Source organism: Monodelphis domestica, chromosome 1 (genome assembly GCF_027887165.1).
Source record: "Monodelphis domestica isolate mMonDom1 chromosome 1, mMonDom1.pri, whole genome shotgun sequence".
Lineage (NCBI taxonomy): Eukaryota > Metazoa > Chordata > Mammalia > Didelphimorphia > Didelphidae > Monodelphis > Monodelphis domestica.
Genome location: NC_077227.1, coordinates 429,628,216 through 429,652,873, shown reverse-complemented (window position 1 = coordinate 429,652,873; position 24,658 = coordinate 429,628,216). Strand labels below are relative to the sequence as shown.

General features: G+C 38.5%; 1 protein-coding gene across 4 annotated transcripts in view; it reads right to left on the bottom strand.

Annotated features, from left to right (window-relative positions):
- The window catches only part of RALGPS1 (Ral GEF with PH domain and SH3 binding motif 1), a 662,857-nt gene that overhangs the window by 537,594 nt on the left and 100,605 nt on the right, over positions 1-24,658 (bottom strand). For 3 of the 4 annotated variants that reach the window (XM_056812171.1, XM_056812172.1, XM_056812173.1), the window contains exons 3-5: positions 18,763-18,828; positions 16,053-16,181; positions 7,085-7,192 (exon numbers count right to left, since the gene is read on the bottom strand). In XM_056812171.1, the coding sequence (XP_056668149.1) occupies positions 7,085-7,192; positions 16,053-16,181; positions 18,763-18,816 (291 nt within the window). In that variant the 5' untranslated portion in view covers positions 18,817-18,828. The remainder of the gene's footprint in view (positions 1-7,084; positions 7,193-16,052; positions 16,182-18,762; positions 18,829-24,658) is intronic. The other variant, XM_007474667.3, reaches the window with a different exon arrangement.

The following is a 24,658-nucleotide window of genomic DNA, read 5'->3' as shown; positions in this document are numbered from 1 at the left end:
GGAGTGACTCTGCTCACAAAGCAGAAAAGAGACTCAGAGACTCATCTAAACTCATATAAACTAGTAAATAGCACACATGGGACTCAGAGCCAGATATTTTGACTCCAAGATCAGTGTTCTTTCCAAGATACCACCATGCCTCTACAAAAAAACTGCATTGATCTTATCTATCTGCAACATCCTACAGTCCCATATTGATAATGATCTGAAATTCTGGAGAATGATCACATTAATTACTTAATTATTATTATTACAGCATTTACATAGTGCTTTAAGGTTTGCAAAGTACTTTACAAATGTTGTTTCATTTGGTCCTCATGACAGCCTGGGAGTAAACATTATTATCATCATTTTTAAGATGAAGAAACTGAGACAAATACAGGTTAAGTGACTTGCCTAAGGTCATATAGCTGGTCAGGTCTGAGGTGGGATTTAAACTCAGGTCTTCCTGACTCCAGGCCTACCATACCACACTTAATTTCCTGCTTTTATATAATGCATGCTAGGAAGCATTTATTTCATAGAACAACATTCTGCCAGAACTGAAAAGGATCTTTGAAATCATCTAGCCCAACCCCCTTATTTTCCAGAGGAAGAAACAGAGGCTCAAAGAGATTAAAGAACTTGCTTCAAAGTCATACAGGTGAGCTGGCAGAACAAATCAGTCTCACAACTTCAATGCGCTCTCTGTCACATAACAACCTGATCAGTGTGGTCTAATGTAGGTAGTACATGTACACAAGTATTATTCTCTCCACTCTAGAGATCTTTAATAACTCATGTCTATATAATGATTTAAAGTTTACCCAACACTTTCCTCATAACAACCCTGTGAAATAGGTAACATAAGTATTGTTGCCCCAACTTTATAGCTGAAAAAACTGAGGCTCAGAGATTTGAACCCAAATCTTTCTAAACCCAACTCCAGAGCTGTTTCTAATGCACTGCACAATACAGATGGAATAGCCCAGGGGACTTGAGAATAGAATGAAGTCATCTCAGAAATACTTTTCATCATTTTTGTTATTATTTCCCCATCTTTGGACACAGGCAGAGGCTGTGTACATCATCAGACAGGAAAATAATCAATGCTCTGCTAGATTGAGGAATACGACTTTCAATTCTGCCAAGAGCTCTTCATTCTTCCAAGTGGCTGGCCCTATGATGGATTAGCAGGCCCAAGCCCACAGATTAAGACCTGGCAGAAACTGATCTTCATACCTACCCTTGGAATTCAGGCAGGAAATAAAATAAGGAGCTGATATAGGAAACCATGAAGAGGATATTCCCCCACATGTCCCTTCCTTCCCTGCCCTTAAAAAAAAAAACAAAAGGAATAGATACAAGATCATTGGGATTTTTCTTCAACTTTTCACAAGCAATCCAAAATGTGCATGGTAAAAGTTAACTGGGGAAGAAGGTATGAACTTTTTAAAAAATCAATGATTTGAATAAAGACAGAGAAGGCAAGCTCAGCAAATCTGCAGAAGGCACAAAGCAGGGAAGGATAGCTAATATGTCAAAGTCAGTATCCAAACAATCTCAGCAGGCAAGAAAATGGGCTGGATCAAATTAGATGAGTTATATCAGGAATAATTTTAAAGAATTATACTAGGTTAAAAAGCCAATTGCTCAAGAACAGAATGTCAGCATTATAGTTATCTTCAGATATATCTTCCAGATATATCTGAACTAAGACAGAGGGTTCCATTCAAAAGACTATTAGAGCCAAAATATCTTTTGCATCATTTAATCTAAACCTCTCATTTTGCAGATGGATAAACTGAGACTCAGAGAGGTTAGGTGGCCTGTTATAGTCACCTACTGAGCCAAGAGTCAGTAATTAAAGTCAGGTAGATAGGTGGGCAGGATGGCACACAAGTGTAATCCTAGTTAATGGAAAGAAGCTGATGGTGGATCTCTTGAGGTCTAAGCTGAAGCAGTGCTAAGGTGGCTTGGGTATCTACACTAAGGCAAAAATAGATATAGTGAGCCCTATGAATAGGGGGACCCCTAAACTTCCAAAGGAGGAGAGAACTGAATAAAGGAAAAAACAGAGCAGGGCAAAGCTTCTGTACTGACCAGCAGTGAGGTCAGGTCCATGAGAGCCCACTGCACTTCCAGCTTAATTGAGCTAGGGGGATCCAATCTTGAAATAAATAAATGAATAGACTGATTTATTAATTAATGGATAAATAGACTAATAAATGGATGAAGAAATTAAATAAAACAAAATAAAATTAAGCCAGAGCAGAACAGAATTGAGGGCAATTACATGAGATGAAGAAGCATTAGCATAGGCATGAATGCCCTTCTGGGCTTAGAGTAACTAAAGAAAAAATTCATTTGCTAAACCCAAAGCCAGGTCTACATACATTTCCATAGTACATTAGTACAATGGAAAGATCCAGTTTTCTCATCTGTAAAAGGAAAGGGTTGGTCCTCTGGGGTCCCTTCCATCTCTAGGTCTAAGATCCTATGATGGTTACTTCTATAGACAGCAAGAGGCTGAGACTGGAGTATTTTCACAAATGTCTCTAAATGTATGTGTTAACAGAAAGGCAACAGACTGGCCCTAAGCACAATAAAATTGATTATGTATGTATATGTAGTTCACATCATATGCATAGGAATGTACTTTGTATGTAGATACATGTGTCAACAAGCACATGAACACCATGGCCAAAACTGATTCCATAAATCACTAAGACCAGGAATGTGCTAGAGACAATTCATACTGCCTCTTGAGAGATAACTGTTAAATTTTCAGCATGAAAATATACACTTTGGAAATCAACAAACACTACAAATCCAGGCTTGATTTGATTTTTTTGCTTAGTTTCTAGACTTAAGAAAGTGATGGACAAAATATTAATAATGCAGATTAAACTTAAAAGTACATTGTATGTACTTATTTGCTCCCAGAGATCTGGTCATTATACATTTACCAGCACACTGCTGACTGAGATCCACCATTTTCAAGTTCTGGCCAACAATAGCATTGCCTCAGAGTAAAGCCTAGGGACAGAGTCCAGAACTGAACTAGTTATGGGTTATGAGACCTGCTAGGGTTAGCCTATCTCATACCGTTGACATTTGAGTCTGTTTTTACAGACTGAGAATATCTTTAATGGAGTTTTCAACACATTACATTTTATGCCATAGAAGCATCCACTGAAAGACATCCAGGAACCAAAAGGGTAGCACAGTAGAGAACATTTGGATGGGAATCCAATGAAGACAAAACCAGAAGAAATCTTGTTATGAGAATATATTAGAGGACACCTGGAAAAGGGGGGAATATACAAAATAGATCATGAATTTGGCCCAAAGCAATGATACTGTACTGTTGGAAGACAGTTAGTCAAACATCTGCTGGCATGTCTTCCCGGCAAACTTCTGGCTTGTCTAAATGTTCATTTCATTCTTCACATGGCGCAGGAAATGATGAAGGGAATTGCTATTATAAATAGAACTCTGACTAGTAAGAAGGGACTAACCACTGTAGAAGAATTGATAGAAACCTCATGGGGACATAGCCACTCCATCTTAGAACTAATGATAAAAGAGTAGAAAATTGGTCATAAGCAGACATATATCTTAGATTGCAGAGAGTGGATTGTAAACACTCCCCCAAAAAAGCAGAGTTAGGAGAATTCTCTAGGCTAAAAGTCTACAGAGGAGATGGCACAAAAATAATGGAAAGCTCTCAAGAAGGAAATTTTAATGTCACATATAGAAAGGATTCCAATGAAGAAGAAAAGGTAGAAATATCTAAAAGAACCAATGAGGAGGCACAAGAACTCAACAACTAATTTAGATTTTTAAGATATATAAAGGAAATAAACACACACAAGCAATACAGAAGATACAGATAGATAGCATAGAAGATAGAGTGCCAGTCATGGAAACAGAGGGATCTGGACTTGAATAACACCTCAAACTCTAATGACATGAGTAAATTTTTCAGGTCACAAATTCTCTCAGAATCAATTTCCTCATTGGTAAAAAACATCTATAGCAAAAATTTGTTGTAAAAAGCAAACAAAAGGAGATATATGTAAAATGCTTTGCAAATTTTACATAAATGTTAGGTATTATAGAAGATTGGTACATTCCAATTTGGAATACCAAGAGTGGTGGATTTCTTGACCTCAGGGGTTCTGAGATGCAATGGCATCTGAACTAAGCTGGGTTTTAATGTGGCCAAGCCTCCAGGTTGCCTAAGGAGGAGGAGGAGGAGGAGTTGGAGGGAGGAACAGAGGGAGGGTGGAGGGAAACAGGGAGGAAGGGAGGAAGGGAGAGAGAAAGAGAGTCGGGGAGGAAGAGAGAGAGAGGGAGGGAGACAGACAAGAGACACAGAGAAACAGAGACAGAGAGAGAAGGACCATGAAAAGGGGCTTTTTAAAAAAAATGTCATAAAGACAATTAAAGAAGAAACAAAATTACTGTTTGAGGTAGATGAGATGATGCTAATGGATTATGGAAATAAGTCAAAATTATTCAACTCTTATTTTGCTTCTATCTTTTCTACCAAGGAGAACAATATTTGAACTGAGGATTGAACAAAAATGATAACTGGAAAGTTGAAACTTGATTTGTAAGATAGCACCTTGTGGACATCAATGAATTTCAAGACATCAGGCCCAAATGAAAGAGCTAGACCATGTGATCACTTAGGTATTTTAAGTGATCTTTGAAAAACTAGAGAATAGGAGTGGTATCAAAGGGCTAGAAACAAAAAAATATTATTCCAATTTTTTCCAAAAAAAAGTTCAGTCTCCTAGATCTAGACTAGTGAGCTACAGTTCAATACTTGACCAAAATTCTAGATAATTTTTATTTAAAAGATGATTTTTGATAATTTGTATCAAGAAAAATAGCAGTGTTCACTAATAATCAATGTGGCTCCATCAAAAAAAAAAGGTCACAGGATTATAGCCTCATAATTTTGGAATTCAAAGTTCACTTAGAGCTCATCTAATTCTCCCCCTTCATTTTACATATGAGGAAAATAAGGGCCAAATTAATTAAGTAACTTTGCCATGGTCACACAAGTATTAAGTGGCAGAGTTGGAATTCAAATGCAGATTTTCTTACTCCAAATGCATTATACCCTTCATGCACCACCAGACTGATCCCATTTTCATTTTTGACAGGCTTGCTAGATGGGAAGTAGTAGAGGTATCATATATCTACATTTCAATCAAGTCTTTGACAAAGCCTCTTACACTTTCCTTGGACAAAATGATAGCAATGTTAGGCAGACTCAAAAGGGAATATAAGGCACACTAAAAAATTTTAAATCACTATAGAAATGGCAGTTACTATGATGATGATGATGATGATGATGATGATGATGATGATGATGATGATGTGAAACTTGATGAAGGACCACCCACAGAAAGTAGTCATTAGAAGATTTCACATTGGAGGTAAGCTAGGTGACTCAGTGGATAGTCGGGCCTAGAGATGGCAGGTCTTTGGTTCAAATGTGGGATCACTTCCTAGTTAGGAAAGTCACTTAACCCTAACTCCATGGCTCTTTCTACTTTTCTGTCTTAGAACCAATAATTAATATCAATAATAAAGAGAAGGGTTCACATCAAATTGTAAATCTCTTGTGGAGTAAATTACCAATCTGTCCTTGGCCCTAGACTAGTCAGAGTTTCATCAATGACTTAGATAAAAGCAAAGGTGACAGCATCATCAGCATCACAATAATATTAATATTATTAATAATCAATACTGATAAAACATCTTAAGGTTTTCAAAATGCATGATATATGTGCTTTTCAAATAACATAATACACAAGCCTGAGTGACGTTGTTAATAGTTATATGATATGCTAAACTGTCATGTTGAATCTAATAACATAAAATGAAATTTAATAAGATTTGAAAATTTAAAGTATTATTCATTGGATCAAAAAATAAATTAATTAAATGGACAAAAGGGGGCTAACAAAATATCTTTGTGTTTTAGTGACCTACAGATTTAATATGAGTCGAGTGGGACATGGCCATCAAAAATGCAAATACCATCTTGAATTATGTTAGGAGAGGAATAATATTACAGGGCTAGTGAGGTGATCATCCTGATATCTTCTTCCCTGGTCAGGCCACACATGATGTATTGTATATTCTGAGTACTTTGTATGAGTATAAGGTACTGAGTACTGAGAGAAGGACACTGGGAGAAGGATTCTGGCAGGAAAAGGTTGACACAAAACTGAAATCGAGAGGAAAGCAATCAAGATGATGAAAGGCCCTGATAGCATGTGTGACAAGAAGATCAGCTAAAGAAACCAGGAATGTTTATCCTGGAGAAGAGAAAGCTTAAGAAGCAAGGGTATGATTACTATCTTCAAGTATTTTAAGGAATTCCACATGGCAGAGTGATTAGACTTGTACTTCTTGGCCACAGAGGGCTAAACTAGGCACAATGGGTGGAAGTTGTAGAGGTTGCTTTGAGCTTGATATAAAGAAAAACTTCTTTACAATTAGAGCTGTTACAGAGTGTAATGAGTAGGCTGCCTGGGGGTCATAGAGAGGGTTCCTGTTCAGATACTGATTGTCTTAGATGTCCTCTGGCGTCCAGTCCAGCTCCGAAATTCTGTGATTTAATGACAGTGCTTTATTGGTGCTTTAACTACAGAAAAAAGGAGGAACGTTATAGTTTTTTTTTTTTAATTATAGATCTTTAAAATAGAATAGCTAATTAATATTATCAAGGAACTGGATACAGTAACACATTTTTAACAGGGAGAGGAGAGTGTATGTATAGGTGGGGTCTCAGAGAGTCCTGGGCTTGAAAAATCGGGCTATCAAGACTCAAATGTCAGCTCTGACACTATCAATATGTCCCTGGTTAGGTTACTTAAGTTCTCTCCTCTGTGAGATGGGGAGAGTGATATTCCTGCTATCTACCACGCAGACTAGTTGTGAGAAAAGTGCTTCATGAATCTTAAAACACTATAGAAATGTGAGTCATTCCTAAAAGAATGTAGCATCACCCAATGATCTGCCCCATATTTACTCCCAAATGTCATGCATCCCCTAGGATGAGTTATATTCTACTTACAGCAAACTCCTCAGGAGTCACTTTCAATACATCAAACACAACGGCATCATAGCTTTTACTGGCGTAGTCACAGCTCCGTCCTTCCAGAGAGTCTGAGCTGCTGCTGCCCTGCAGAAGGGAAAGAAACATGACTAGAACTTCTTGGTATGGAAGAGATCCCCAAATCAGCAACTTCTCAACTCTCCTAGAATAGAGCAGCTGAGGGAGGAGGAGATGTTTTTGATGCCTCTTGTACTAGAAAGAGAAAGTGCCAAAGATCTGGATTTGAATTCATGTTTTGTCACTTACTAGCTGAATGACTTCAAGGGAGTCATTTTATTTCTCTGGGTCTCCACTTCCTTATCTTTAAAACAAACCAGTTGGACTGGACATTCTCTAAGGTCCTTTCCAGCTCCAGTATCTCATGTCTTTAGATCCCCTTTCACTCTAATATTCTATAGCTTATCCTTTAACATGTTCTAACATCTCTTCCAGCTCTGACATGGTATCCTAACATTTATAGGAATTCTAGAATTGAAGAGTTTATCTCCAGTCCCACATCCTCATTTCACAAATAAGAAAAATGAAGGGAAGAGACACATTGCCTAGGGTCACACAGGTTACAAAAAATAGAACCAAGATTCAACTCTGGGTTCACCAAATCCAGGTCCTATACACTTTCCACTATATCATGCTGCATCCTTCTATGGTTTAAAGTCCTCTCAGTTCTAACATTCATTGATTCTGTGACCCAACTGATACAAGCTGTTCCCTCCTATCCTCTAAAACTGGGAAACTCTTTGGAGGCCTTGGGAAAGGATCAGTAACTTTATATCTGTCAAATATGGCCTGGCTTCTTAAATCTGTGTGTGTGTGTGTGTGTGTGTGTGTGTGTGTGTGTGTGTGTGTGTTGTGTTTAAACTTGAAATCAGTCTGGAAAATGTTACACAAAACACAAGGCAAGTTACTGTTAGAAAAAGCATTTATGTGGCAAGCAAAAGCCCTCTCTTGAAATTAAAAGCCTGTTTGTTGGCAAAACACATTGGTTAGGGATCCCTGAGTGAAAGCTATCTTTATTAGAATAGCTTAGATTAATAGAAGTACTGTGAATACTGCATTTTAAAAGATATTCAAATAAACAGAGTTTCCTATAAAATATTGGGTTAAACTCTCAAATGTTGCCTGCCCAGAACCCACGGTTGTGGGGATCTTGAGGCATTACTCATACCATCCTTGGGAATGGCCTTTTTCTATCCCTCCTCCCCCAAAGGGAAGGCTCCCATTAATAAATAGCTTTATTCCTCTCAACCCAGAGAGATGGTTTTGGTGAGGTTTCCATTAACCTCACCAGCCAGGACTGGGACTTAGGGAATTTGCTTGCATTTATTCCTTCTTGCTCCACCTTTTCCAAAATGGCAGCATTTGGGGGGAAAGTGTATAGGTTTATTGGAGACTACAGTGTATTCAGGCTAGCAAGGAAACCCAATAGTCAACAACTGAGAAATGTGAGGTTAAAGATGTGGATGGCAACTGAAGCCAGTGAATTTCAATAGCCTTGTAGCACAAAAATGAGCCCATTGTATTAAAAAAAGAATGCTTATCACTGAGGCAGCAGACTTTAATGAGGAGGGCACAAGACAAGTAATTCTTTTTCTATCAATGGGGGAGGGGAGATAATTTGTATTGAAGTTTCTTCCAGATCTATAATGTTCTAAGGTTCCTTATGTTTCTAACATTCTATGCTCCAAGGTCCTCTCCTATTTCTAATGTTCCTTGTTAGAATTTCCACATTCTAATGTCCCATCCAATTCAAAAATCTATGTACTATCTTCTAAAATTCTATGTTTAAAGGTTCCCTTGAGGTGTGATAATCTATAATTCTATTTGTTAAAAGAGTATAATAATGGTACAACTCATTTGTATTTTTTGTTCTAAGATTTTGCATTCTAAGGCCTTTCTCACCTCTGATTTTCTGTTATAAGGGCCCTTCCAACTCTAAAGTTCTATGGTATAAGATCCCTTCTAGCACTATTATTGTGTTAGATTAATTTTCCCTCAAATCTTCAATCCTTGCCTAAGGTTCTCATGTTAGTCTCACAGGCAGCTTTTGTGGCTAGTGAATTCTCCAAGCAGGTGAAACTTTCAATGTTCCTAGAAGTCATCTCATACTTCCCTAATTGTTCATCTGTCCTCCAGATCTCAAATACCTTTTGCCAGTCCAATTGTTTCCACAAAACAGATTACAACCTCCAAGTTCTATTTCGTGCTATGTATTTTCCTCTGGTGTTTCAGTTTTCTGACCAACAGGGCTAGTCTATGGAAATGTCCTTTTCAATGTGGTGTATGAAATATAGTATAATTTAGTACAAAGTTGCTATTTGTTCACTTGATTCAGGAATGTCCAGTTTTTTATGATCCCAGTTGGTGTTTTCTTGGCAAAGATAATATGAATGATTGGCCACTTCTTGTCCAGTTCATTTTTTAGATGAGAAACTAAGGTCAACTGGCTTAAGTGATTTCCTCAAGGCTACACAGTTAGCAAGTGCCTGAGGCCAGATCTGCAGACTGAAAGTGAATCTTCTTGGCTTCAGCCCTGGTATCTATCCACTGTCCCACCTAGCAGCCCTTAAAGGTTGATAAGCCTTGGTTTTAGCCCCAAGCTCTTCCAATAACTAGCTTGTATTACCTTGGGAAATCAAATAACCTTACTGGGTCTCAGTTTTCTCATGTATAAAATGTAGGAGAGGGTTGTACAGCTAAAGTCTCTTAAAGCTCCAACATTTCATTCACAGCTTCAGACTTTCACAAATTGAAGAAATCTCAGAAGTCAGCAATGACGAAAAAAGGATAATGTACCAGATTGGATGTCAGAAAAACCTGAATTCAAATTTATACTCAGATATTTCCTAGCTGTGCGACCCTGGACAAGTCATTAAACCTATCTTAGCCTCAGTTCCCTCATCTTTGAAATGGAAATAATAATAGCTTATTATTGTGAGGATCAAATGAGATATCTGTAAAGTGTTTGGCAAGCCTTAAACTGCTACATAATTTTCAGCTATTATTACTGTTGTTATTAAGTTTTTAGAAGTCATTTAGTTAGCCCTATAGCTGAGAAAAAATACTGTTGACAACATTACTGCAACAAGGTAACCAGAAAGGGATATAGGTAATGTTTGCTTGCCTCCTAGCTCACCCCAAAGTAGAATCTTATGGCTGGTACAGAGAAAGGAGAATGGTAGAGAGGCAAAGATGTGAGTTTGAACTCTAGCATTCCTACTTATTCTGAGTCCCTTAATATCTTAGTCTCATTTTCATCTTCTGCAAAAAAGAAGCAATAATACTTGGATCTCCTCTCTCCCAGGGCTGTTGTAGTAAAGCACTCTGCAAACCTTGAGATGCTATAGAATTGTGACCAATGTACCCAGTTCAGTGTTCAGTGACACTGGTTGTTAGGACTGATTAAATTCAGGAAATGTTGTTAGCCTGATGTCAAAGAATCTGTCTACCGGGTGTAATAAAGAGTAAAGTTCAGCTTACAGCTTTATTACACAGGTTACAGCATGGACAATGTGAGAAATATTTTCGCTTCAGAATTAAACTAAAAAGAGCCTATTTGCTTCCCAAAAGACTGCTCCTACAATTCTGGTACAGTGCCACCAGGTGGCAGTAGTGTGCCATGGCAATATTATCTAATAACCTCATGAGATGATTGGATCCTAGACCTGGAAAAGACCTTGGAGATAATCTATTAGTCCAAACTCATTACTGAACTATATAAAGAAGGAAACAGAGGGTCCAATAGGTTAACTTGCTGAAGGATTCCTAGGTAATAAATAACAAAACTGGGATTTGAACCCAACTCTCTGACTCCATGTGGAATGTTCTTCACCCCTTTTAAAAAAATGTTCACTCGTTTCAGTCACATCCAACTATTCATGACCTCATTCGGAGTTTTCTTGGCAAATATATTAAACAGAGTATCAAACAGGAGTGGTTTGCTACTGCCTTCTCCAACTCATTTTACAGATGAGGAAACTAAGGCAAACAGGGGCAAGAGACTTGCCAGGGTCACACAACTATTAAGTATCTGAGGTCAGATTTGAACTCAGAAAGGGGAGTCTTCCTGACTCCGGGCCCATCACTCTATCCACCATACCACTTAGCTGCTGATTTAAATTCTATTAAAAGAACTGAAACTTAGGCAATACAAAAATAAAAATTAACTTCTTAAAATATAGCTTAAGCATTAAATTTTAAATGGTGTTGAAATGTTTTGATTTTATTAATTTTATGGGTTGTTGGTTTTGTTTTTTGCTTAGGATGAAGATTTATTTTTTTAAAGATTTTTTTCCATGTTTACATGATTCATTTTCTTTCCCTCTCCTTTTCCCTCCCCCCTCCTAGAGCCAACAAACAATTCCACTGGGTTGTACAAATGTTGTCACTTGATAACTATTTCCGTATTATTCATTTTTGCTATAGAGCAATTTTTTAAAGGCCTAAACCCCAAAGCTTGTGACCTATATATACATGATAAGTGACGTCATATGTTTTCTTTTGCATTTCTACTCCCATAGTTCTTTCTCTCAATGTGGATAGCATTCTTTTACATAAGTCCTTCAGGAGTGTCCTGGCTTGTTGCATTGCAAAGTCCATTACATTGATTTTTTCCACAATGTTTTAATTTCTGTATACAATGTTCTGGTTCTGCTCATTTCACTCTGCATCAGTTCATTGAGGTTCTCCCAGTTCAGATGGAATTCCTCCAGTTTATCAATTCTTACAGCACAATAGTATTCCATCAACATCAGACACCACAATTTGTTCAGCCATTCCCCAATCAATGGACACCCCCTCGTTTTCTAATTTTTTGCTACCACAAAGGGCGCAACCATAAATATTTTTGTACAAGCACTTTTCCTTATTATCTCTTTGGAGTACAAACCAAAGTTGGTAGTGCTAAATCATAATTTTATGCATTTTTTAAATTTATCATTATAAATGTTTAGAGCAACAAATTCTAAACTCCCCTTTAGTATCTAAAGCCTAACACTTAGGATCACTAAGTCTTTCTATCTCTTTTAGCACTGTGCTCTAATTACAAAGAATACTTTGATATGGATCACTGAGTCTCAAAATCGGAAGGGCCTTAGACCATCTATTCCAACCCACACCTAAACAAGACTCTGCTCTACACTATCTCCAACAAGTGGTTATCTCATCTACCTACTACTTAAAGACCTCCCTGGAAAGAGAACCCACTACTTTATTGGGCAACCCATTCCACTTTAAGAGATATTGCAAATCCTTTCTGGGTTTCAGAATGGCTTGTCTTCAAAATGTCTCTAGGCTGCTTCCCCCTGATCAGTGCTTTCTTCTTCTTACCTTCTGCTTGCCATGGGTGTTCTTACTCAACCAACACTTTCTAAACATTTTTACCATGTATATCCTCTCCTAAAGTTGTAGAATATAAGAGATGTGGTCACCTCTAGAACACAGAATGTTAGGTTAGGAAAATACAGAATGCTAAGATAGAAGGAACCTTGGAACGCTGAATGTAGAAAAGAAAAGAAAAAAGAACACTGAAGGTTAAAGATCTTAGGACACAAAATAGAATATTATAATTAGAAGGGTTCTTACAGATTATCTTTTCCCATCTCTTCATCTTTCAGATGAGAAACTGAATAAATAAAGGATTTATGTATCAAAATTATTATAATTTCCATAGATTCCCAAAGCAATATTAAGAATTAGCAGTATAGCTGCAGTTAAGCTAAATCAAGGAAGAACCTGTCAGGAAGAAGTGCCAAAATGCCATTCCACTTGAAAAGCATAAAATCCTGATAATTCAGCTTCCTCCAATCCTAAAAGGTTTCTGTACCATTCTACTTCTATTTTTGTTTCCCCTCACCTCTCCTTTTTTAAGGACTTTATTTCAGTCTCCTATTTTTATTCATTAGCTGGTTCAAGAATCTGTTTAAATCTCACCTCTGCTATTTGCTACTTGACCTTAAACAAGTCACTTAGTCTCTCTGAACCTCAGCTTCTTTTTCTGTAAGATTAAAGAGATAACACAACCTCTAATGCCCCTTCCAGTTCTAAATCATAAATCATAATTTATTAAATATAATTTATGATTATACCATAATCTTTTAAGTGCTTCCAATGCTCAGGATCCTTTTTCAGATTACAAATCTAACCCCTGTACAGTACTTTAAGATTACTTAAATTGAGTTTTTCTGTTTTTAACTTAGAAACCTTCTAGTAATCGAATTTTTTGAAATCTAGTACCATGTGTCTAATATTGAATAGAATATTCTGAACTGCAAAAGTTAAATAGTTATTTTGAACAGAAAACAATCTGACATAACTGCAGATGTATTTTAGATAATTGATGTGAAAGAGAATCCTGAGCTAACAAATTACAACCTAAAATGAGTCATCTTCCTGGAAGGAATCAAGTTCTAATGTTAAATATAGCACTGTATATGTAACCTACCACCTCGTAGGTGTCAGGTACAAGCCGGGCAGACAACAGCAGGCTAGCTGAGAAGGAGTAGATGTGCTGAGGTTGGTGACCTGTGGTTACAGTTGCCACTATCACCCCTCTACTCCAAATAATATATGAGAATCATAGAAAGTGAAACCCCAGGAAGGCAGGTGGTTTTACCAATAATCACATGGCAAGTCAGCAGCAGAGTCAGGATTTTGAATTCAAGGTTCTTGATACCTAGTCCAGGACTTTCTAGGCATTCCAGAACCCCTGAAAACCACAGGACCCCATAAGGGCAGAGGTCAGGAAAGACTCTTTAGATATGAGAATGCTAAGAATGATGAAGTTGCAGCAATTCTATTAGAACCAGAATGTACTTATTTGCCAGACTTCCTATGCAAAAGCCAAGGGTCAGTGCTCAGATATATAGTGAAAAAATCCAGATGGAAAACAGTATGAAATAGGTTTTTGAAATTGCTCATTTTTTGATAAATTGGTTCACCTAGATTTCTGATTGGTTCTTTCAAGGGACCATATACAAGCAACCAGAACGAACAAAGGTCTGAAGCAAGGAAGGTGACAATTCCATTGTTCTCTACCCTAGTCAGAATACAACTGGAATATTGTGTGCAATCCTGGGAACATTTTTTTAAACTCTTGCCTTCTATCTTAGAATCAATACTGTGTACTGATTCCAAGGCAGAAGAGAGGTAAGAGCTAGGCAATGGGGGTAAAGTGACTTGCCCAGGGTCACACAGCTAGGGAGTGTCTGAGGCCAGATTTGAACCCAGAACCTCCCATCTCTAGGCTTGGCTGTCAATTCACTGAGCCACCCAGCTGCCCTCTGTCCTGGGGACATTTTAGAAAGACAAGGACAAACTGTCATGTGTCCAAAGGAGGGTGACTAGAATTGTAAAGGATCCAGAGGATTATTTGGTGGGAATCATGGCTCTTTTAGCCTGAAATATAGCAGGAGTTCTTAACATGGGATCTAGGAGCTATCTATCTATCTATCAATCTCTCTATATATGTGTGTATATACATGTGTGTATATATTTTATAACAAGATTTCAATATAACTGGTTTCCTTTATAATTTTATATATTTCATTTTATGCATTAAAAATTATTCTGAGAAAAGTTCCAGGCACATCTGCAGAGTGCTGAAGGTGGGGATGGCTGAGGGCAGGGGAGGAGGGGGAATGACACAAACATACAAAAAGTTAAGAACCCTTTGTTTTGGAAGATATGACAGTTGTCTTCAAATATATGAAGAGCTGTCTTATGGAGGCATTAGAATTGTTCTGCATAAGTCAGTCAGTCAACAAGCATTTATTAAGCATTTACTATGTGCCAGGCACTGCATTAAGTATTGGAAATGCAAACAGGAGCAAAAAAAAAAGGAAAAGGAAAAAAGACAATCCCTGCCCTCAAGAAGCTTATATTCTAATGGGGGAAGGCAATACATAAAGGGAAGCTAAAGGGCATTTGGGTAGAAGAGAAGGCATTTGGTGAGGGGGCATGATGGAGAAGTCCAAAGAAGTACGGCTTGGTGGGAAATGAAGAGATGGCTAGGCTGGGAGGCGCCCGCCTTAAAGGGAGGTTCAGGGAAGAGCTCTCCCCCTCCATTCAGAGGGAAGGACCCCAGGGGCAGAGGGTACTAGCACAATGTGAGCTCCAGGGCTGAAGTGATCTTCAAGGATAAATACGGTTCTGTTGAGGTAGAATTAGAGGAATATAGGGGAGAGGAAAAAGTCAGGGTTGTGTCATTCTAACTAGAAAAATTTTACAAGTCTAGAACAGTCGCTGCACAACAGATGTGGCTTATGGTGCTAACTCCAGAGACCCTTGGGCAGCGGTCAGGCTGTAATGGACGGAGAATGTGAGTTCCCAAGGCAGAGGCCACGGTGGCACTGGCACGGGTCACTCTGTGGGCAGGGCACTCATGTTCCAGGCCTTTCAGGATCAGGAAGGGGAAATCACCAGATGAGGCCAGTTGAAATCACAATCTATTTTGGAATGTGCTACTTATTTACAATCAGTGATGTGTTCTCTTGAAATGGCCAGTGAGTGCCTTTAGAGAATTTCTTTGAGTAAATGCCAATCATTTCTTACCATCTCAATGGAACATGGCATTCGTGACATTGGACAGGTTGTGAGTATTTATTTTAAGTTGAAATGAGCTACTTCAAAAAATATACTGAGAGTCAAGGTTTGATTTATTTAACTGTCCCCCAAATATAACAACTGTCCAAAGCCCAGCAGCGGCAGGCTCCCGTGGGGGTGGGGGTGGAAGGAAGCCTGAGCATTTAGAATGACAGCATTCATCAGGGCCTGCAGTCAAACACGACTCTGTTCAGGAGGCAGCAGCCGAGCATGTCCCCTGGCAGCAGGGAGCCCCTCAGAGGCCAAAGTAAGCTGGCACGGCTCGGCAGGTGTGGCTGCCCCCACTGCCTTCCCCCAACTCCGTTACTTTCCCCCCACTGCATCCTACCTGGGGAGTTGGAGAGGTGACCAGGACATTGGCCATCAGGCCATTCCGTTTATACATGCTCTCTCCGGGCCTCGAGGGGGGGGGGGTCAGGTCCACCTCAGCTGGTGACACAAAATACAGGGAGGATTCCTGGAAGGCAAAAGAGATTGTGAAAACTTGGACTTACACACACACACACACACACATGCACACACATACATGCACACACACACATACACACACACATACACACATACACATACACGCATGCATACACACATGCACGCACGCACACACACACACACACACACACACACACACCCCTCCCCAAAGCCAGAGTGCTGAAAAGTTTGTCACTGAAGAGGAAGTCTGTTGATCAAAGCATTTACAATGCATGGTCATTCAGTGGGGACTCGGCTGAGTCAGTCAATCAATGAGCATTTATCAAGAGTTTTCTGTGGACCAGCCATCCATCCCCAAGGTTGATGCTGGGAATAGAAATACAAATAACACAGAAATCTCCAATTCCATCAACCTTCCTTTCTAAGAGAGGAAGCAAGTCCATGTATATATTTATATTGAACAGAAGGAATACACACAAAGTCATTAAAGAGGCTATGGTTTGGAAGGGAGGGATCAGGAGAGGTTCCAGGGAGAAGGAGGAGAGGGACTATGTGAAACACAGATGACAAAGGAGGGCATTGCAAGGACAGGAACAGGCGGTGCAAAGGAAGGGAGACGAAGACGGAGAGCTGCCTGTGAAGAACAGAGAGAATGACAGTTGGAGGTGGGTGGGTGGGTAGTATAATACTCAATGAGGCAAAAAAAGAAAGGTGGGGGCCAGATTCTGAAGGACTGTAAAAGCTAAACAGAGAGGTTTATGTTTTTTCCTAGAGGCACCAGTCATTGGAGTTAGCTAAGCATTCGAGTGACATAATCAGACCTGTATTCACAGAAAATTATTTTGGCAGTAGGATGTAAGGTGGGCTGAAATGGGAGGGGTCCTGAGACAGGGAGATCAGTTAGAAAGCTGTTGCAATCATCTAGGTGAGAGGTTTATTACCTCTGAAATAAGATAGTGTCTGGGGAAGTAGAGAGGAATAAGATGTGAGAGTTATTATCAAGGTAGAAATGTCAAAATCTGGCAACCAACTGCATCTCTGGAGTGAGGGAAAGAAAAAGGCTAAGGGTAATGTTCAGGTTATAAGCCTGGGAGACTACAGGGATGGTGATCCCTTTGACAGAAATAAGGAAATTTAGGAAAAGAAGGGTTTGAGAGAGAAGTGAGTTTAGTTTTGGATATCCTTGGTTTGAGATATCTCCAGAACATCCAGTCTGAAATGTCCACAAGGCAACTGGTGACACAGGCCTGAAATGCAACAGAGAGCCCAAGGCTGAATATGTAGATTTTAGATAAATTCACATGGCAATGACATTTAAATTTGTGGGATTTAATGACACTTCCAAAAAAAGAATATAGAGAGAGAAAAGAAGAGGACCCATGGATGACAAACAATCAAAGGAAAGTGAGAGAGAACAGACAGGGTTTATGTAAATATGTGCAAAGTATAGAATTGACACAATGTAAGATTAAAGGGGAAGAGAAGAAGCTGGGAGGACCAGAAAAGACCTGAAGAAGGTGGGGCTTGTGCTGAGAAAGCTAAGGGGTGAAGGGGAGGAAGTGGGACATTTAATCATGGCTGATAGATATGAAGATGGGAGATGGTATGTTCTGAGTCCTAAGAAAGAGCAAGAAAGCCAGAATGGCTGAAATATAGAGCATATAGATGAGAATAAATTATAGGGTGACTGGAATGACACAAAGAAGCCTAGTTATGAAGATCTGTAAATGCCAAATAGGAATTTATATTTGCTCTTAGAGGCAATAGAAAGCCAATGAAGTTCATGGTGTGGATGAAAGGTGGGGAGAGTGGCATGGTCAGGCCCATGTTTTAGCACCTCTGATCTTTACCAGATTTACTCTTCTTTTTGGCTATTCCTGGCTTTCAGTCTCACTAAGACCTCTTTCCCATCATTTTCTGTCCCCCTTTACCCCAACGCTATACAAAAAAAATATATATATATATACATATATATTTCCATAGATCCTGAAGCTGTGAAAATGTCAAACATGGGTGACCCATTCTGTACATCCCTTGCTGTAATTTGTAGTGGTGACAACACATAGGATTAGACCATTCCCTAGAATCTTAGAGAGTCAATATAAAACTGACTAGGCAGATTGGCTAACATGACAGCAAAGGAAAGTAATGAATGTTGGAGGGGATGTGGCAAAGTGGGGACACTAATTCATTGCTGGTGGAGTTGTGAATTGATCAAACCATTCTGGAAGGCAATTTGGAACTATGCTCCAAGGGTACTAAAAGACTGTCTGCCCTTTGATCCAGCCATAGCACTGCTGGGTTTGTTCCCCAAAGAGATAATAGGGGAAAAGACCTGTATAAGAATATTCATAGCTGCACTCTTTGTGGTAGCCAAAAATTGGAAAATGAGGGGATGCCCTTCAATTGGGGAATGGCTGAACAAAAGTGTGATATTTGTTGGTGATGGAATACTATTGTGCTCAAAGGAATAATGAACTAGAGGAATTCCGTGTAAACTGGTACAACCTCCAGGAATTGATGCAGAGTGAGAGGAGCAGAACCAGGAGAACACTGTACACAGAGACTGACACACTGTGGTATAATAGAATGTAATGGACTTCTCTTACTAGCAGCAATGCAATGATCCAGGATAATTCTGAGGGAAAGAACACTATCCACATCCAGAGGGAGAACTGTGGGAATAGAAACACAGAAGAAAAACAACTGCTTGATCACATGGGTTGATAAGGATATGATTGGGGATGTAGACTCTAAATGATCACCCTAGTGCAAATATCAATTATATGGAAATAGGCCTTGATCAATGACACATGTAAAACACAGTGGAATTGCACGTCAGCTATTGGGGGGGGGGGGAGGGAAAGAATACGATTCTTGTAACCATGGAAAAATATTCTAAATTAGCTAATTAAGTAAAAATTTTCAAAAGTAAAAAAAAATAATAATAAATAAAACTGACTAGGGAAACTTCTCTACACCAAGACTACTGCTCATCTGTGCAATGACCTATTATAAAAGATGACATGCACATCTGCTAGTGTCTGCAAACAGTCTGGGATTCCTGTGATCAAGTCAATGGAAGGGAAAAAAAGCCTGCAATTAACATGATGGCTAAATAAATGACTTTTACTCAACTGCCACAGCAAATCCTGGCACACAGATGCCTGCTAACTTATACAAGCTAAAAAGCCAAACAAAAGCCCACTGTTTGGCAAGATCCCATATGATTTCAAGTTACTCTTGGAACAATGATAATAATTAGTAGCAGTAGTAGTCATAGTAGTAAGAGTAATAAATATTCATTTATACAATGTGTATGTATAAATCATTAGCAAGTCTCTTTGAGGGTCTTTCTAATTCAAAAAACATTTACAAACACTATAAAACATTCTATACAATATTATGTAGAGAACCCTGCCTGGTGCTGAGGGAAATACAAAATTTCAATAAGGCTTGGCTCTTGCCCTTGTGGAACTCAAGGTATAGTGCAACATGTCTGACACATGGAGAAATAAATAACTACAATAAATGATAATACACTGTGAAAATCAGCATGATGTGTGAGGATATAAATCCAATTCAATTGAGCATTTTATTAAATTCCTACTGTGTGCAAAACACCATGCCCCATTCTGGGGCAAAGAAAGTTTACAGTCCAGGAAGGGAATAAAACACAAACACAAATAACTACTGTAAACAATAAAACACAAATAACAGATCTGAGGCTGAAAGGGGCCTCAAAAACCATGTAGTCCCATCATCTCATTTTATAGAAATGATGCTCAGAAAGAAGTGACTTGCTCAAAGACATCCAGGTCTGACACAAACGGGGGGAAAAGGAAAAAGTGGCTCTGGAGTCCAAGGGCTTTGGTTCAAATCCTGCCTTTGACTGGTAGCTTTGGGCAAGTCACATAACTTCTCTGGGGCCTGGTCTCTTTACCTTTAAAACAAGACTATTGGACTAGATGGCTTCTGAGGTCCTTCTAGCTCTAGAGCTATGATCCTGGCAAAGCCAGTTATTCAAACTCCAAGCCCACATCCCCTTACACCATCATGCAGATTTTCTATGATAAGGGGGGGTATATGAGAAAAGTATTATTCCAAGATCAAGAAGATAAGGATTATTTGAGATAGTAGAAAAAGATCTTGTAATGCTGAGTCCTTGGATCTCAGAAGCACTGGATTGAGAGGTGGTTCTGGGTTTCAGACTTATTACTATGACTAAAAAGACCAGATTCCAATATCTGGAAAGATGTCAGATAAGGACCCTAACCCAACCCAATTCAATTCACTAAAAATTCATTAAATCCCTATCTATTGGGGATTTAATGCTTATTAGACCCACAGCTCCAGAATAAAGATACAAAGGTGAAAACAAGAGTCTTTGTTCCAAAGGAATTTATAAAATAGAATATGAAGAGGGTAAAAAACAAGTCTTTGTTCCAAAGGAATTTATAAAATAGAATATGAAGAGAATAAAGATGATATTAAGATAAGATGACATAGAAATTCAGAATAGGGAAAAGGAATGTTCCAACTGAAATCATCAACTAAAAAAATGAAAGCATTTATTAAAGACTTACTATATGCAGGCAATGCACTTGGTATCAGAGATTCAAATGCCCAAGTGGGATAGTCTCTAGCTTCAAGGAATTTGTGTCCCACTGTTGGGACACAATATGTTACCCCATTGGGGTAAGTTTCTTTGAAAAGGTGACCAGGTGACTCATGAGTTGGATTTTCAAAAACAGAAATGATTTTGACATGTGGTTCATGAAGGAGATGTGTCCCAGTCATAGAGGACTGTGTAGATCCAGAGCAAGAAGAAAATAAGAAACATCAGAGAATAGCTGTAGTAGACTTATGTTATGCTATAGAATGTTCAACTCAAAAGTAGCATGAAAATACAGGTAACTCTTCTTCATCTCAGAGATTAAGGGCACAGCACCCCTGTGATTTGAAAAATCTGAGTAAAAAATTTTGGCCTTCCTTTCACACCGGAGAAGTCTGCTTTTTTTTTCCCCTTTTTCTTTTATGGGGTGTTTACAGTACCTTACTATAAAATTTGGGGTAAGTATTTGGTCAGAGGCTATGCGTAGGTCAATGTTAAGATAGCTCTAGCCTTTGCATGTCCTCGACTGGCTTTCACATTCTTTTCACAAACTTAAATTTTTACTAATTTTAACTTTTAAAAAGAAATTGTTTACTAAACTTGTGGTATTAAAAGATAAAAGATGTTGATATTACACAGCACTCTATATATTTTATGTATTTCTGGGTTTTTAAATTTTTCCTATGTCATCTGCTGGCCTTCATGTGTCATCTGTGGCTTCTGAAAAACTCTACCATAATTCCCATTTAATTTCTTATGCCATCCCAAGATACATAGAAAATGCAGTGGGGAAAGATGTGATGTGAAAAGGATTCTTGTACTGTAAACGTATCATAGAGCTCAACTGGGAAGAGGAAAAAGGAATCTGTATTTTATCTTACGGCAATAGAGAATGATTGATGATTTTTAAGTAAGGCAGATTATTTTTGGCAGCATACAAAAAATGGATTAGGACCAAAAATTAACATTAACAGAAAACGTCATGGACCCAAAGTGGGATTCTAGCAGTTAGGGTAATCAGGATAGGCTTCATGAAGAAAGTGAAGCTTGAAAATAGGAAAGTTAGGCTGATAAAAGGCAGGGCTCTGATCTGGCCACAAGAACTTGAGGGATGGAATCCACGTAGCTTAAAATGAAACAGAAAAATTTCTATAAGAGTTGAATACGTCAAAAAGGAAAAGAGGGAGAGAGTAAGTGAGAGAGGGATAAGATTGAGGAGGGGAGGAAAAGAGAAGAGAGAGGGGTTTCTCTCTTAGAAAGCTCCAATTTTTTTCTCCTCCAGATTCCATAAGAGATAACCCTACCTACAAGTACCAATAGTGTTTATCTTTTTTGTCCACCAAATTATTGACCTTCCTAGAATTCATACTCAGCTTTTCATGGCCAATAATGGGATTCTCTCACCTTCTTCCATATTTAGTTGAGCTTAGTTTTCAGGTAATTTTAATTATTTATGGCTCCTAGTTATTTTCTTCTAAATTCCTTTTTTTTTTAGAAAGTTAGATTTCCTCTCTCAAACTCTAATTGTCCAAGAGCTACCAGATCAACATGATAGGAAGGAAACACTGGAAAGGAACTTAAAGAACTTGAATTTGAATCCTCATTCTGATATTAGTCATGAGACCTGAGGCAGGGCACTTGATTTCTTTAAGTATTAGAATCATTATTAGTAAAATGAAGAGGTTGGATCAGATTTCTAAGGTTACTTCCCAGTTCTAAATCCTGTGAAATTCTAACATATACCACATTTTCCTGAAATTAAACACTAAGAAAGTCTTATGCAAACTATCTCCAGGTTGCATGTGAAAAACCAGAAGAGGTCCCTCCCTAAGATGCTAGACTATTCCTTTACCCATAATCCTAATTAACTCTATATATCTTATGTTTGCTCATTTTGAATGTGTACTTGATGTCCACTTAATCGTGGAGCTAGCTAAGCAACTGAAGGGCGGAGAATTTGGGGAGGAGGTATTGGTAGGGAGGAGAGGAAACTTCTCAACTGTGTCAAGCAAGTCTGAGCATGGAGGGAAAAGGAGTTTCTTTGTATTCCATAAAGTGAGCTCTCTTAGTAAGGCTGAATCCTTCAAAATAGGTCAGGGGCTCATGTCCTAGGACTTCAACTAAAGAAATTGTCCCTGTGGGAAAAGCAATGGACCTGGAATTAGGAAGCTTATTTTTGCAGTTTAGTCATTTTCAGTTGTGTCTGAGTCTTCATGATCCCATTTGGGGTTTTCTTGACAAAGAGCCTGGAAAGGTTTACCATTTCCTTCTCCAGTTCATTTTACAGATGAGGTAACAGAAGCAAACAGGTTAAGTGACTTGCCCAGGGTCACAAAGCCAGTAAATATCTAAGGATGGATTTGAACTCAGGTCTTTCTGACTCCAGCTCCTGACTTGGCACTCTATACATTGTCACCTAGATAGCCTCAAATACTTATTAGTTGTATGACCCTAGGAAAATCACATAGCCTCTCTCAGCCTCTGTTTCCTCATCTGTAAAATGAGGAATAGTAGCACCTACCTCCCAGGACTGTTGTGAGGACTAAATGAGATAATATTTGTAAAGCATTCTGCACACCTTGAAGCAATATATAAATGCTAGTTATTAGCATTATCATTATAAGTAGCAGTGGTATTAATAGTAGTACCACCACCACTACCACCACCACTACTACTATCATCCTAGTTTTACAGTTTCCTAGCTTTGGGTAAATTGTCTTACTTCTCTGATCTTCAGCATCCTCATATGTAATATGGGGATAATACTGTACACACTACTATTCCTTATAGGGTAGTTATGAAGAAAGAGCTTCATAAACTAAAATGCACTCAAGAAATATGATTATTATCATCATCCTATTAGTCCATTTTATCTGAGTCACATTTTTTAAACAGCAATAATAATAACAAAATCAATAATCACTCAAATCTCAACATTGGATTAAGGCGTTTCCCAAAGTCCCTCAGAGAAACTTCAATCTAAAAATAACTAAACTGAAACTTATTTAGGAATCTGAGAACTTGTGGCATATAAATGATCATGTAAATGGAAAAAATGGAAAGGAATCTCGGAAAAGTGTGTCAATGTTTCCCCAGCATGGCCCAGGAAGAGGGGACTTGGAGTCTAGACGACAGATTATGGCTCTTTAGACAGAAATATCCCTGGAATGGAAAAGGAAAATTTATCAAGCTATCATGACTTGATGGAAATATCCCTTAAGAATGGTCATATCTCTTTGCTCTCATTCTATATTCACCAAGAAGCTTTCTTACTTAGTGATTTGGTGTCCTAAGTGAACACACCCTCAAGGGAAGGCAAGGGATTGGAAGACCCTAGTCTTGTAAATGAACAGGGTCAGGTTCTTCAGATCTGTTATCAACCTTAAAAATCACTTTGTCCAACCCTCTCATTTGACAGAAGAGAAAACTGAGGCCTAGAGAAGAGAAATAACACAGCAAGTGACAGAGCCAAGATTCAAACATCCTAAATTTAGTGCTATTTATATACAATGGAATGCCAGAAAAATGTGAATTTTATTATTATTGATGTTTTTGCCCAATATATCTCTTACATGGTGTATATATGCATATATGCCCTTACCTTTTGTCTTGGAATCAATAATGAGTATTGGTTCCAAGACATAAAAGTGGTGAGGGCTAGGCAATTGAGATTAAGTGACTTGCCCAAGGTCACACAATTAGGAAGTGACAGGGTCAGATTTGAACCCAGGACCTCCTATCTCTGGGCCCAGCTCTCTATCCAATGAGTCACCTAGCTGTCCTTCTCTCTGTAATAGGGTATTTTTGGAGGTGGATTTGGATGGGATTAGATGTGTATTTTTGGCACCTCCCCCTTCAGAGTGCAGGGTCATCTAAAACAACAGTAACCC